Genomic DNA, 14,877 nt, shown 5'->3' with positions numbered 1-14,877 from the left:
ATATTGTATTATCATTCTTTGTGAATAGACAATCAAGCTTAGAAATCCTTTTCCGCCATGTTTCTATCTCTTGATATTATTATTTATTTTTCATTAATTGCCTTGAATTGGTATCAAAGCTATGGGCTCAAAGAGTTTGTGAAAGATGTATGGCGTGTAGAGCTAGTGTGTGGAGTGTTAAGTTTTCTGGCTTTTACTTTTTGCATTCTTTTCTTTTTATTATTGTCGCAATTATTAAATCTTGATTAAGACGTGACAGGGTAAGGACATGTATTGAACAAATGCAACACAATGGGCCGAAGTAACTCAATCTGTTGACCGTCGATATACATATTATCAGTCTAGCAAGACCATTGATAGCTCAGCGTAGGGAGGCCGAAATTTGGCATGGATCATTTGTATAACTTGACGAAAGGTGATTTGGCGGCTGGTCTTGTGTGCTTGCCGAGCACAGTGGATGAGTGGTTTCAAGACTTAGTGTGAACTAGCACTCAGTGTCGAGGTGATTCCTCCATCGACATCCATAGTAAGCTGGAGATAACTCAGTGACCAATGGAAAATGGCCATGCTAGGTTGGTGAATTTATCCGGGTATCAGAAAGAACAATGTTCTTTCCTATCGAAGATCCCTTGTACGAATCGCTGGGTGGATTGGCAATTGAGGCGATGTGCTGTCTGCTCTAATCATGTTGACGTAGTTGTTGTTAACAGGATGAATTCAGAGAAATCATTGCGTGGAGTTGCATAGTGTGTCAACAATTGGAGATGTGTTCGTTGTCTGCAAGAGTGTTGCAACATTGGTTGATTTTTATTATGCTGAGAGTTGTGTGGTAAGCTCATTTGTGAGCTACGAGAATCGATGTTGAGGATTGGATTGAGGAATATGTCTTGGGTTCTTTTAATCCGCCGCTTATAAATTTCTGCATATATGGATTAATAACTGTGAGAAAAAAGCCTTGCTATGCAGCAGAGCGTGTTCAAATGAATTATGTGTTGACATAATTATTGTAGAGAAAATTCATTCTTGTTCAATTTACTCGAATGCGTTCGAATCTCAGTTAATTGTTGGACAGTGTGGCAATTTGTTGATTGCACAACTCAGGTTCAAGTGGAGACACTGATTTTGCTTGCCTTGTGTAACAAGGGCTCTTTGCATACCTCTATCTCATAAATTATTTTGAGAGCAACATTGAAGAATCGAGTTTGGGCGTTCCTTCATGAAGCGTTTTCGAGGATTCATTTCCTTTGAGGAACGAAAGTCATTACAAATCAAATCGAAATGTTGAAAGAATCATTTCCAAAAGGGAATCGTTACTTTGAAGACTACATGAATATGATCTAGTGAAGCCACGTTGGAAAAAGACCTGCGTGGAGCGAGTGTTAATCACACTGGAGTCTCTTGAAAGAGTTTGTGAAATTTGTGATAATTTTCATGTGTGAAAGATTGTTGCAGATCGCTACAATTTGTGTGGAGTTGCATGATAAAATTTATTGTGTGGAGGCGTCGAGTCTCATTCTATCTCTTTGATTGGATGGGAGTGGTGGAAGAGCGAGATCCACTGCTCAACATTGTTGAATCATTTGAAACGGGTTACTCATTTCTGAAATCTGTATTAATCTCTGTGTCCTCCGTGTTGCTACTGTGATAACTTGATTGGGCATTGATGTGTCTACTTTGCAAATGCGTTCTATCCTACTGATGATTTCTTCCTACATACAAGCCATTTATCCAATTATTCACATAACACAGATTTCATTATAAGCGTTTTTTTGCTAGTTAATCAACATAGTGGAGCGAGCTGAGCGTAGAACCATGGAACGAGTTGAGTTGAGAGCGTGACAACCTAAGTCACCGGATTCGTCCTAAACCCCCTGCGAATCCCAAATCCGGCGAATCCGACACGATTCGGTCCGGATTCGTGTCCAAATCACAGGACACGTCGTGTCCGAGGGCGTGTCGCGATTTTCAGAAGCGTGTCACGATTTTGGGACACGTGTCCTGTTTCCAGGACTCGATAAGCTCAGTGCGGGAAAGAAAAGGGCGTGTTTGCTCATTAATATTTTCATTTGGCAAGTGATTTGTGCTGTTGGCAAGTGATTTGTGTTGTTGCAGCAAGGAGTAGAGCATTTTGGCAGCGTCATGATCAAGTCTAGGCCCTAGTATTGATACGCTATTCATGGTAATGTTAAATTCTCAAAGTAAAAGTGACATTCTCCTTAATCTTCATTTTCATCCTTTTACTTAAATTTTTAACATTACCATGAAATGACTCAGGATGTTTGAGAGTGGTTCTGGCCTCGTTGGATTTCATCTGGAGAAAGTAGAATTTTAGATTTCATTCAAAATCCAGCAGACTTATCAGTTTTTCAGGATTTTAAGATTGGGGGATTGCAATGTTTCCATTGAATTTTGTCATGTATTAGGGTATGGAACTCGTATTTAATCAAGAGCACCAAACCAAGAGCTTCTGAATATGTCGCTCCCGCTCCCAAGTAACACTGTTCCTGATGATATGGGTTTGGACACCACTGTTGAGTTGGCATTGGCCAACATGGATCTCAATGATCCAGTGCTAGAGCCTATTAGATTTGATGACTTAGAGGGGTCAACCTCCATACCAGTAGATGCAGAGGCGACTATGGATACAGGGGAGGAGGAGGATGCAGAGGAGAGCAGTGGGGACCATGATGATGGGGACAGTGATGCTGATTCTGATGCTGATTGATGCCTTGAGGCTTGTATACCTGTAGTTGTTTTATATTTTCTATTTCTATTTGCCATTGGCATTGCACCAACACTATCTATGTAACACATTTTGATTTGATGACTTAATGAGAAAACTACAATTGTCTTAAAATTTGTGTAAGAAATATGATAATATCTAATTTTTAATATATATATATATATATATATATATATTTTTTTTTTTTTAATAAAATAATATATAACGTGTCCTAACGTGTCCTGTTCCGGGGGGTCAGCGTGTCCGAATCCGACACCACGAATCTCGAATCCTACGTGTCCCGAATCCCCGTGTCAGGTGACTTAGGTGACAACAAAATCCAACATTTGTTGTGTGGATGAGAGGTTGTGATCTACATTGAAACATGGCAGGGTCCAAACATATGGATGCATAGAAATTATGTAGATTTGGTAGCCAACAGATGATGTGCTGCTCGTAGATTTGTTTGAAGAGCATGCAAATTGTCAGAAAAAGGAGGGCCCACTGGAGCTGCCAGAAGACACAAACGACCAACACACCTCGACCTCACCTTCACTGGCGTCTGCAACAACTCTTCGACAAGGTCCTTGCATGGTTCTTTTACACAAGGCACTACCCTGAGTACATAAAGTTTCACTTTTACATGCATAAAAGTTTCAAAGTTTTAAAGTTCGTTAAATTACTTTTTATAAAGTAATTTAATTAAAAAAATATTAAATTGTTTTAATGGGGAGTGTGTAAAAGTGATTTAATGGATAGAGAAGGTGAGGTTTTTATTTATAGTTTTGGAGTGATTTTTTTAATTTGGAGTGAAAAATGCTTTTTTAGAGTAATAAGTGATTTTTGTAATTTTGGAGTGATAAGGTGTGAGTCAAAAATATATTGGAGTCTAGTCAAAATTTTGTAAAATCAAAGTTGAAACATTTTCTTTGAAGCACACATTTAACGTAAGTCAACCGAGAAAGAGTCAAAATCATGTATTTGAGAGTCATTAATGTTAGGAGTCAAATTGAAGTCAAGTAAAAGCTTATAATGCTGAAGTTGTCTTTGTCATGTTGTAACACCAAGGGGGCATTCTCAGTTGAACCCAACACTCAAGCCTTGATTGAATTATCAAGTCAGAATTGATAGAAGGTTGAGTTCTTTCAAGAGAAGTCATTTGGACTCGTCATCTACTTGTTGTAAAATCATTAACTTGGGTGCATTTTCGGTAGTAGCCGACACCCTAAGCTTGTTAAAACAAAATCAAGTGAGCGTGAAATTGAAAGAAGCAAAGCACAAATCTAAGATCAAGCGAGCGTGCAGTTCAAGAAAGCAAGTTTAAGCAAACAAATGCAAGCGAGCGAGTTCAAATGGAGCAAAGTATTCAATTGTTAAGCTTGTGAACAATCTGATACTATCCACTGCTGAAGACGCAGTGAAAATTAGCAATGTCATTCTTGCTGATATTAAAAGACATCTACATTATGCACATGAGACGGTTGAATTTCTCCAACTTGAGTCACAACTACAGTGTGGTGAGGTGCAACAAAAGAGTCATAAGACATTAAACAACACAAATTCAAATAATGAAGATCATTCCAAGCCACTCAACGATACAACTTCAAGTGTAGAGTTGTACATAAACAAGTTCAACTGTCTTCTTCCAAGCCAATCATCAAACCATGGGAAGAAACTTAATACCAGTGTTGAAAATATTGGTATTGGCAAAATATCGGCGAGGGTCCAGAAAATATCTTATCGGCAATATCGGCGAAAATATCGGCAAATATTGGCAAGCATAAAAAATGCATAATATATTCATTTTTTTTTTTCAGATTTCTAAACATATAAAGCAATAACAACATGAACTAAACACATTGGCACATAAATATGAAGAAGGCACTGATATATATGATGTCAAATAGAAATGATACATCAAACTTCAAAGGCGATACCAAATCCTGTTGATCCCTAATAATTGTCCAATCAAGGACTCAAACAAAATAACATCACATATCCTGCTGATCCTTGATAGTGATAATTGTCCAATCAAGGACTCAAACAAAATAACATCACATATATAAAACTTTAAAAGTATTTCATCATCATGAGTTATAAACTTATATGTAGAAAAAGTTGCAAAACAAATAAAACTAGCAGCTATCTATCTGAGACCATTGGCCTCTCCCTAACAGCGTTCTTTCTGTCTTTTTCAGCAATTGCTTCACGAGCTTTTTGTATAACCTCTGCACTAGAAACCATACAAGGCATTACCTCTGCATCATATGCAGAGAGTCTAGCCAGATGGTATTTCAATCGTGTAACCCCTCCTGACATCTTGGTCCCACACAAGTTGCATGATATATATGCCTGATTTGCCCCACCAACAGTGTCCCCATACTCCCAAAATGGGTCCAAGGGTTTTGGCATATTTGACATTTGTAGTGAACTAATTCAAACCTAGGGCACAAAAAAAACAAAAAATTGGCATTAAACCCCCCAACATAAAATGAAAAAATAATAAGTAATAACCACCTCATTCAAAAAAAATTACTACATTATTTGCATTTTGCAATGTGAATGAAAAATGGCAATAAGAGGGTGCATAAGAAAGTTGAAAAAAAATGAAGCTTGCTGTCCAAATATGGAGAAAACCCTTGCATTGGTTCATGGGCATGAAAATCATAGCAAATGGAAAAAAACAAAGAAACAAAATGTTGGTAGGCAAAGAGGCAAGCAAGCATAACCCTAAATCTATGAAAAAATCATTAACATAGGGGTTTTTAAGAACATACCTGTTAATGGAAGAAATGAAGTTTGTCTCACTATTCTTCAATCTTTGATCCACAAAAAAATCTTAGTTGGTGGTGATAATCGTTGTTTGATCCTCAAACCCTCCTTGACAACCACCACAAAACTCTTCCCCTTCCTTCTCCAACACTCAGAAATAAAAATGAAGAAAAAAAAGCGATTTTTCCTTTATCTAGCCGCGGCAAAACACGCCCCGCGATATTTTGCCGATATATCGCCATTATCTTGGAAATATCGTGATATTTTCTTGGCGATATTTCGGTTCGCCGAAAATATTGCGATATTTACGATATTCGGCGATATATCGCCGATATTATCTTCACTACTCAATACAACGAAAATCGACGTGGTTTAGGATATGAAAAAGATGACAACAATTTGCATATTCCTGATTATTCAAAACCAATCAAGTTCATCAGTGGAGGATTTCTTGATCAAGCAACATCATAAATCAATGAGAAAGTTGAAGAAAAGCCAAAATGTCAGCATTGTAAAAGAGCAGGTCATGTGGCAGATCATTGTTTTGATCTCCATGTCACCATTGCAGTAAGAAGAATCACTCGTCAGAGAAATGTTGCAAATGAAACCAACCAACTAGATTGAAGATTAATTATGCATGGATTGATCCTTGGGAGTGGTTATCTATAGTCAAATGATTGTATATGTTTTATCGTAGAATTCAATCTCACATGAAGACAAATATTGCAGCCAATAGTGAAAAGATAATACTCTCATGCACCTAAAAGGGGGAGTACAACAATGAAACTCTCCTACATTTGAAGGGGGGGAGGGAGTTCAAAACAAATGCAGATGGTTATGGTCTCTCATTTTAGTTGACAAAGGGGAAAATTGATGATGAAATTGAAATTGAATTGATGATGATGGTTGTTAGACTGAAAGTTTCGACAACAACACAATTTTCCAGTGGGAATCAAAATTTGTCAGTGGACAAGCGATTGGGATGTTGATTGAGAGAAAATGTGGGCATTTTTGTTCACTTGGATGGTCATTGGACCTAGCAAAGGATAGATAGATCCTTTTGCATTGTAGCTTGGCATTAGATTGAGTTGTCAAGCATTTTCAGGGATGTGTCAGACTTGCAGTTGATTCACTTTTCTTGGTTCGCTCTCTTCATATTGGAGTTTTTGGCATCCAGTTTTGGCGGTTTTTAGGCACTTTTCATTGAGGCTCAACCAATGTTTTAAAACTCCGATTCAGACTCCGAATCGGCCTAGGGTTGACTTCGACTCCGACTCCAACTCGGTATTGACTCGACCTAGTTGATTTCAGTGATTCAGTCTTTGTAAAAAATACATTAAATATTTTTTTTGTATGAAAAACATAGTTTTAAAGATTTCATTCAGGTTTCCAAACACAAAGCATTAGAATATAGAGAGAAGACAACATATGATCAAAGTAGGCTCATGAATATATCCATTATATCAAAATGGCACCCAATGCACTGTCCAATACATGTAATATATAGAGATAAGAACAAAAACACATAACCAAGGAGGCTCTAAATGGCCTCCACAACAAAACATCACTAGTCACTACTGGCTACTGCTAGAGAAGCCATCATCATTTGGTTCAGACTTTGAATTAGAATCAGACAGGGAAACCCATGGCTCCTCCTCATCATGATCTCCAACTGCAACTGTAGAAGTAGTAGCACTAGCAGGTGCAACAATTGCACACTGAGATAGACGAGCTATGTGCTTACGTCGTGGTTGAGTAGAGGAAGTGCTTGCAACTGGAGGACATGGGGTTGGGCCTTGTACTAGTGGATTTGCATTTAACTGAACATCATGTTCAACTAATGCCTTCATGTATGAATCCAAATCAAGATCATTATCCTCATCATAATCAAACTCTGCTAGATGACTCTCCACTACCCAATCTGATGTTGGATCAATATCTTCCAACAAAATGGGATTTGTATTAGGTCTTTTGTTCAACAATTGGTTGCGTCTTAGCGAGAGGTTGTATTGGACATAGACTAGATCATTTAACCATTTTTGTTCCAAATGATTTCTCTTCTTCGTGTAAATCCTCTCAAAGACAAAAAAATTGTACTCACACCCAAAAGCACTACAAGTTTGGCTCAAAATACGGATTACAAACCTCTGCAATTGAGGACAATGGCTACCAAATGCCTCCGACCATTGTGTTGCAAAAAAACATAGTTTTGTAATGAGTTAGCTCAACAAATTATATCCAACTTTCAAATTATAAACAATTTAACAAAGTAAGAATTTGAAAATTGAAATTGTTTGATGACCTGGCTCATCTGCTTCCCTTGCAATCCTTGCTAGGTTCTTGCCAAAGGTACCTGTGGCTCTGCTGAAACAAGTGATCTGTCAGTGTATCTCCAGCTGGTCATTCTCCATAGGGACCATATGCTCAAGACACTCAATCAATCCATCTCTAACCTCCCTAGTCAAAGCTGCTACCTCGAGAGCTTTATAATGATACCTTGGGTTCAGGAAAAACCCAGTTGCATGTATAAGGCGATGGAGTTGATTGTTCCATCTTTGATCAATTATTTCCCAAATGGACCCATACTTAGCCACTCTATCCTTGTATGCTGCCTTTATTTGCTATTTTGCTTGATCCATAGCCTCATAAATGAAGCCCATAGCCAATCTTTCCCCATCCACTAATCGCAACACCTTAACCAATGGCTCAACAACCTTCACAATATCTGTTGCCTTTTTCCAAAATATTTCTATATTAACTTTCTTTCTCACATCTTTGCCCTCCTGTTTGCGAGGCCATTGGCATTCATTCCATTCATCACTGGAAAACACCCTCTGCAAGTTTCTATGTTGGGAAAGCATAGATTGCAATGTCAAAAAATGAGTTGCAAATCTAGTGATGGTAGGCCTAACAATATCCTTGCCCCTTGTGTGTTTCCTTATTAGGTTCAAAATCCATGAGTGATTGTAGATATGTTTTGTTATGCTTTTGGCATGCTCTACAGTGTTCTTGATCCAATCTATTTTACCAATATCCTCAAGCATGAGGTCTATGCAATGTGCAACACATGGGGTCCAAAAGATGGTTTTGTGTTTACATTTTACGAGCAAGAACATAGTTAGAGGCATTATCTGTGATGATTTGAACAACATTAGCCATCCCCACCTCTTCAACAACCTCATCCAAAAGCTAAAACAACAAGTGTGCATCTTTCACCCTATCAGATGCATCCACCGATTTTAGAAACATGGTTCCCTGTGGGCAAAAGATAAGAAAGTTTATGATGGTATGATTCCTTTGATCAGTCCATCCATCTGACATGATGGTACATCTTGTTTTTGCCCATGAGCTTTCGAAATCTTTCAAATATTCATCAATGGACAAAACCTCTTTTTGCAAAAGAGATCCCCTGAACTCATGCATAGTAGGGCCTTTGAAGCCCTTTCCAACAACAAATATGGCATCAAACATAGGTTCATAATATGGTGAACGAGAAGCATTGAAGGGGATATCAACATCATACCATCATCTAGCTATGTAATCACAGACAATTTCTCTCAATTTTTTCTTCCAATGGTCATCTAAAGTGGGTTGCATTTGACCTCTATTAGCTTGAGGACCATGTGCAATATCAGAGGGAGAGGAGGGTGTGAAATAACTTTTGATATCACCCTTATTTTTAATTTTACCCCTACCCTTTTCTTGAATAGACTCCAAAGAGGGAGGAAGATAGCGAAAGGGGTTGGATGCATCAGTGCAAGGGATAGATGAAGAGCCCTAATAATCAAAATTGGGGTTGGTAGCCATCATGTGTTTTATATTTCTCTTCCTCCTGCAGCCTCTATTTCTTTTTGCCTAGCTTTTTCTTCCTCAAACTTCTCAAAAATTTCTAGCAACTCCTTTCTAATACCCCCAATTTGTTTTGCTGGCGCTGCACATAGGGCAATTTGGCCTCTAATACCAGCGAAGTGTTGTTTCAGCCTATGAATGCCCCCTCCACCTCCCTTAATTTTTCTATGACAAAATTTGCAATGCATTTGATTATCAATCATCTCAGCATATGCCCAAACATCTTTCTTTCTAGGAGCCATTTTCTTATATTTGGACTTGAAAATGAAAGGAAAAATATCCGAAAATGAAAAGAAGAAAAAACAACTCTTCAATGTTCATTTCTTTTACAAAAATTACTCTTTTCAATTTCCAGATTTGTAAAAAAAAACCAAGCAAAGACAGATTTGAGAAGTGAAAAAAAAAAAACCTCTAGGCTCCAACCTCCTCAATGCTGCTCCAATGACTTCCCAAGAAGCTCCTCACTGCTGCTCCAATGATTGCCCAAGAGACTCCTCATTGCTGCTCCAAAAACCAACTCGACAACTCTTCATAAACTCCTCACAAATGCTCACACAAATGCAATGAGATAGCTGCGAGGAAAGTTTATGGGGTTGAGTAACTTTTATAGGCTTTGGAGAGGTTAGATGGACTTGCAAAATATCTATAAAAAAAAAAAAAATCTAAATTGGAGTTCACTTTCCCTCCCTTTTCCGCCGTAGACCGAGTTTGACAAGAGCGGATGCGCCCGCCGGTCTGTTACCAAACAGACCGAGTTAGTGACCGGCTTGGCTGGTTCGGTAACAAACCGATCTTTGGACCAATTTTTGTATTGAGCCGGCCCGTGTAGGGGTTGGCTCGGTCGATTTCGAATCGGTTCGGCTGTTTTTTTAAAACACTAGGCTCAACTTAGTGGTTTCAGCATGAAGATTATGGAGATGGTACTAGGTTCTTACTCTGGACTTATGATTGAGGGGGGGAATGTTAGCCTCATACTCACAATCAATAAGTCCAAAATAATAAAATTATGAAACTTGGAAAATATAATTCCTACTTGTCTTTGATGTGCTCATTAATTCTAGAATGAGTTTGTTCTTAATACTTGGGAGTTTGTTGAGGTCTAGTTGGTTGAGAGATTCGTTCAACTAGTTAGCCTCCTAGATTAGTGTGTGGTTGAGATATTCACTCAACCAAGAGATTGCATGTCCAAGATAGACTAACTATCTCGAGACATAGCTTGATGTATAAATATTGCATCATCATTCTTTGTGAATAGACAATCAGGCTTAAAAACCCTTTTCCGCCATGTTTCTGTCTCTTGATATTATTATTTGTTTTTCATTAATTGTCTTCACTGCAATTTGACCTCCCTTATTGTCTCTTCCCTCCACATCAAATTTCCTCAAGGTGTTTAAATTCCCTCCTTGAGGTGGCCCCCACATTCCACCATTTAATTTTCCCTTTTTCCTAATGTTTGGAGCCTCTGTTCTTCAAAAATTAAGTGGTGCCTCCTCACCCACTTTTTCTTAAGTTTTGATGCCAAAATTTTCCCCCATTGCCAAAATTACAAAAAACTGGTACGTACTTATTAAAATTAATTAGTGGGGACATTATAAGTTATGTATCCTAATAGTTGGCCTATCATATTAACCACCATGATATGGAGGGGATGCCATGTCAGCTCAAATTACTCGAGCTAGTCACATGTGGACTTTCAAGAGTATTCTAGAGGGACCAAAATCCTAACCCTATTAAGGGGTTGAGGCATGCAAAATCCCTAACCCTAACTGTAAACAAAGATCAGACCATGTTAAATATTTGGTTACAAGGAATGGAAGGTGTTCCATTCTTATTGTATTGTGTATTGTTCCATAGTTGAGGAGGGCATCTAGGAGTGGGATATTGAAGAAGAATAGATGAAGTAGTAAATCTTTTAGCAGCCATACTGGCAACAGTGTCCATAATGATTGCCCCTTTTTTGTATTTGCATTTCATAACTGAGAAGAAAAGAGCAGAGCACAGAACTCATCTTTTAGCAGGGTTTTCCCAGGGTACATCTTGTGTTCATTGAGTGGATGGTGTGTTATTTTCTTAGCTCCTTCCCTTTCAGTTTCAGTTTATTTCAGTATTTTGTGCATTAAGCTAGCAATACTAAATCTGAATCTAAAGAAAGTCACTGCATAATAAAAGAATTCAGAATATTGTAAGATTGTTGTAACAGACTGTTCCAGTGGAATCTCCATGGCAGTGTACAGATCAGTTGATTAATGCTCTTAGTCTCCTTTTTTTTATCACCTTTGTGTTTCTATCTGTGAAAGGACTTTAATGGATAGCTAGCTTACTTTTTACTTTCTTTTAAGAATGGCTGTTACTAGGATTTTTATTTGTATTCTCATGCATTCCTTTCTGTCTTGATTATAATGCTTTTATATATGACTTCCCTTATGCTTCTTTATATAAAACGAGTGTAAGTAGGTGGCTGTGTTAATCATGTTGCAAAGCTTTTCAATTTCTCTCAAAGTTTCCTATTTTTTCTGTGTTTTCAGCATGCTGAGTTTCAGTTTTTTCCCCATTTTTTCCTAATTTTTCCAATCTCCTGAGTAGACCCACATTGGTTTTTTTCCAATGTTTAGTTTTGCAACATTGGTGCATATTCCAGATTCATTCTTAGGTCTAAATTTGGCACTCTGGTTTTTTTGGTACAAATGGTTGTAAAAGCAAGAGTATAAGATATTATATAACCCTTTCCCGCCTTCTCCAGAGTCTCCCACTAGAATTGGAACAAAATGGCATGCTTCAAATCCTGGATGTGGGACACAATTATCTACGCCAATGGTCAGATATAGAGGTAAAGGGACAGAGAAACAGTTTATCTTTTATTAATATATTCCACTGGGAGTGTGGAATACCTGTAATATCTCATTGTTTAGAAAGTAACTTCTCTATATATTCTGAATATATGATTTTATTTAATGCTATAAACTGTAGGTCCTTAGTAGTCTGCATGAATTGAGAAACCTAAATTTACATGGGAACCCTGTATGTGAAGAAAAACGATATCAAGAGAAGGTATTTCATCTTTTCTTTTCAAAAATAGGAGTACAAATAACAAATTGATTTTTCAAATGCTTATGTTTATAAGAAATTCAGAGGGATAACAAATGTTTTTCTGAGCAGATCAAAGAATTGCATCCAAAGTTGCAGATTCTCGATGCACATCCAGTTCTGAATATCCAAAAGCATCAGAACACAAACAAGATGTCATCAGATGGAAACAATCCAATCAGAGAAGGTCAAGAAGATGCCAATGGCACAAGCAAGATGCTAATACCTCGTCAGAGTAAGGTTCTTGATGATAATCCCAAAAGAAATAGTATGAAAAGCAAGGATAAAGTTAAAAAGGAACAGGAAATTGGCAAAGATGAAAGTGATGAAGATAAGCCTTTCATTGATTTCATTGCTCCAGGACAAAAGACTGTAGAACCAATGATTGATGCAGCTATTAAAAATAGGAAAAGGAATTTTGAAGAATCTAGTGATATACACGACTTCAAAGCAAAAGTGGAAAGTGGAGTAGTGACTATTTTGGGTGGAGACAAGAAAGGCAATGCACCTAAAGGAAAAATCTCCAAGGTTGGACATGTTTTTCTGCAAAACCATACAGAAATTGAGATTGGAACAGGTGGTCCATCTTCTTGGGACACCAATCCTGTAGAAAACAAGCCTCAGGTACCCGAAGCAAACAACAGTGCCCCATCTCAGAATGCATATCCATGTAGCAGTTCCTCCTATTCTCGGTGGAGGTTAAAGTCACATATAAACAAGTGATTTTTTACCTTTGTTTTTCCATTTCAATTCTTTTAGTAAATCCAGCAATTAGAAAGTCTGGAGTGGCAGCTTGAGATTAACCAGTCTACTATTTATGCACATTTTGATAATCGTATGCATATCCCGACAAAGAATCTTTGCTTATAAATGTTTCTTTCATATTCTGTTTCAGCATGTCTTGCAAAAGGACATGTAATTTGACTAGGAAAGCATTGCTCTATAGTCTTTCGTCAACATGCAAATTGACATTGTTTCTAAACTTGCAAACTGTCTTTATGGTTTACCAACATTGCATTGAAGCCTTATTGACTGATAATAAATAGAAGTTCATAACTAAGAAACCCAAGAAGCACCAACAAATATTTTTCATTCTTATAAAAGGGGCATGGCAAATTTTGTGGAGACAGATAAGATAGGTCAGATTTAACTAAATGAATGTGTTAAATTGGCAGAAGTAAGCCTCTTGCAGGATGTGTGCAGAACAGGGAAGCATCCAACTACTATCTGTATAGAGTAGGGTGGCCAGAATGAAAACTATACATTCTCTCAAGCTATAGTCTTGAAACCATATAAATCATTTGATAGATGCTCAATTTTGAGAAAACGCAGTGTCATTTGGGGTACTTACGAACTGCAAGAAAAATCTCATGAGATTCAAATGGAGGAGAAATGTCCCTATTTGCGGAAGTGATAGATCATTGAATGGTCAAAAGCTAAGATGTAGTCCAGTCATGGGACAGAAATATAGTGTGCGTGAAGAATTTAGTGTTGAAAGCAAGTTTGTCGTATTCTTCCAACACCAGTTCATCCTCTGTCTGGAAATATCCCTTTGCTTTGGCTTTTGATGCTCATGATCTGTAACAACTGGGCTGGCTTACCTATGCCTAGAAAAATGACTCAAATATTCGTATGACTTTTCACTTATATAAATTATTCAGAACAGGATTAACTGCCGCCGTCCATTAAGACTGAAGGCTTCCGTGTTTCCCTTTTTACTTATCCTTGCATGTTCCTTTATATATGTGAATTTTTTTTATGGATATGAGCATGAGTAATAATCCTCTGGATTGAAGGCTATCATGACAAACAACTATATTTAGAACTCACAACCAAAGATTACCTTGAGAGGTATTTCAAGTTGATTTGTCACAGCTTTTAAGTTTGATTGAATCTGCCACAAGAGGTTAACCGGTTGTTAAATGTGGGGTGCTGTTATACCCCCCACCAGGGGTTGATGCGTAAAAAGAGTGCCGGCACACTCGTGCAAGGTGGCCGTTGTTCATGCGATTGAGCCATCATGGCTATTAAGTGGGCGACCCACAATGTAAATGGTCCTCCACCTCTTGATAAGTGGTGGATGCACATCACTTATGTTAAGGAAGCATTGTAGCCTCGAAAGTCTTCCAAACTTGGATTGAATCAGTGAGCATCTAAACTTACCCGGTGCACATGTGCTGGTGCAGGTATGGTAGAGGTCTTAAATATAAGAAACGTGTTGCGGAAATCTCCAATTTACATATTTTCAAAATCAGAAAAATAGCTAGAAATGCCAGTTGAGATGAAATGAAATATTAGTATAGTAAACATAATCATTAAAACTTTACCGATTTCCTTCTTGTTATTTTAACTTTTTGAAGATGTTTTCTTTTATGGAACATTTAAAGTGTTGTACTCCAGGTTGCTTATATGTACTACACGGTGCCTTTAGAGGCAACACATGACGATTT

At 37.7% G+C, this 14,877-nt stretch overlaps 1 protein-coding gene across 3 annotated transcripts in view; it reads left to right on the top strand.

Annotated features, from left to right (window-relative positions):
- LOC149225074 (Leucine-rich repeat (LRR) family protein) overlaps nucleotides 1-13,433 on the top strand; it is a 154,361-nt gene extending 140,928 nt beyond the window's left edge. For 2 of the 3 annotated variants that reach the window (XM_089386441.1, XM_089386440.1), the window contains 3 exons: nucleotides 12,084-12,170; nucleotides 12,311-12,391; nucleotides 12,500-13,433. In XM_089386441.1, the coding sequence (XP_089242567.1) occupies nucleotides 12,084-12,170; nucleotides 12,311-12,391; nucleotides 12,500-13,150 (819 nt within the window). In that variant the 3' untranslated portion in view covers nucleotides 13,151-13,433. The remainder of the gene's footprint in view (nucleotides 1-12,083; nucleotides 12,171-12,310; nucleotides 12,392-12,499) is intronic. The other variant, XM_089386442.1, reaches the window with a different exon arrangement.
- Nucleotides 13,434-14,877: the final 1,444 nt, after the last annotated feature.

The sequence above is a fragment of the Pinus tabuliformis genome, chromosome Q, assembly GCF_031772625.1.
Source record: "Pinus tabuliformis cultivar Carrire ecotype Pingquan chromosome Q, CPIR1, whole genome shotgun sequence".
Taxonomy (NCBI): Eukaryota; Viridiplantae; Streptophyta; class Pinopsida; order Pinales; family Pinaceae; genus Pinus; species Pinus tabuliformis.
Note: the sequence above shows the minus strand (reverse complement) of the source record. Positions and strands in the feature narration are given on the sequence as shown.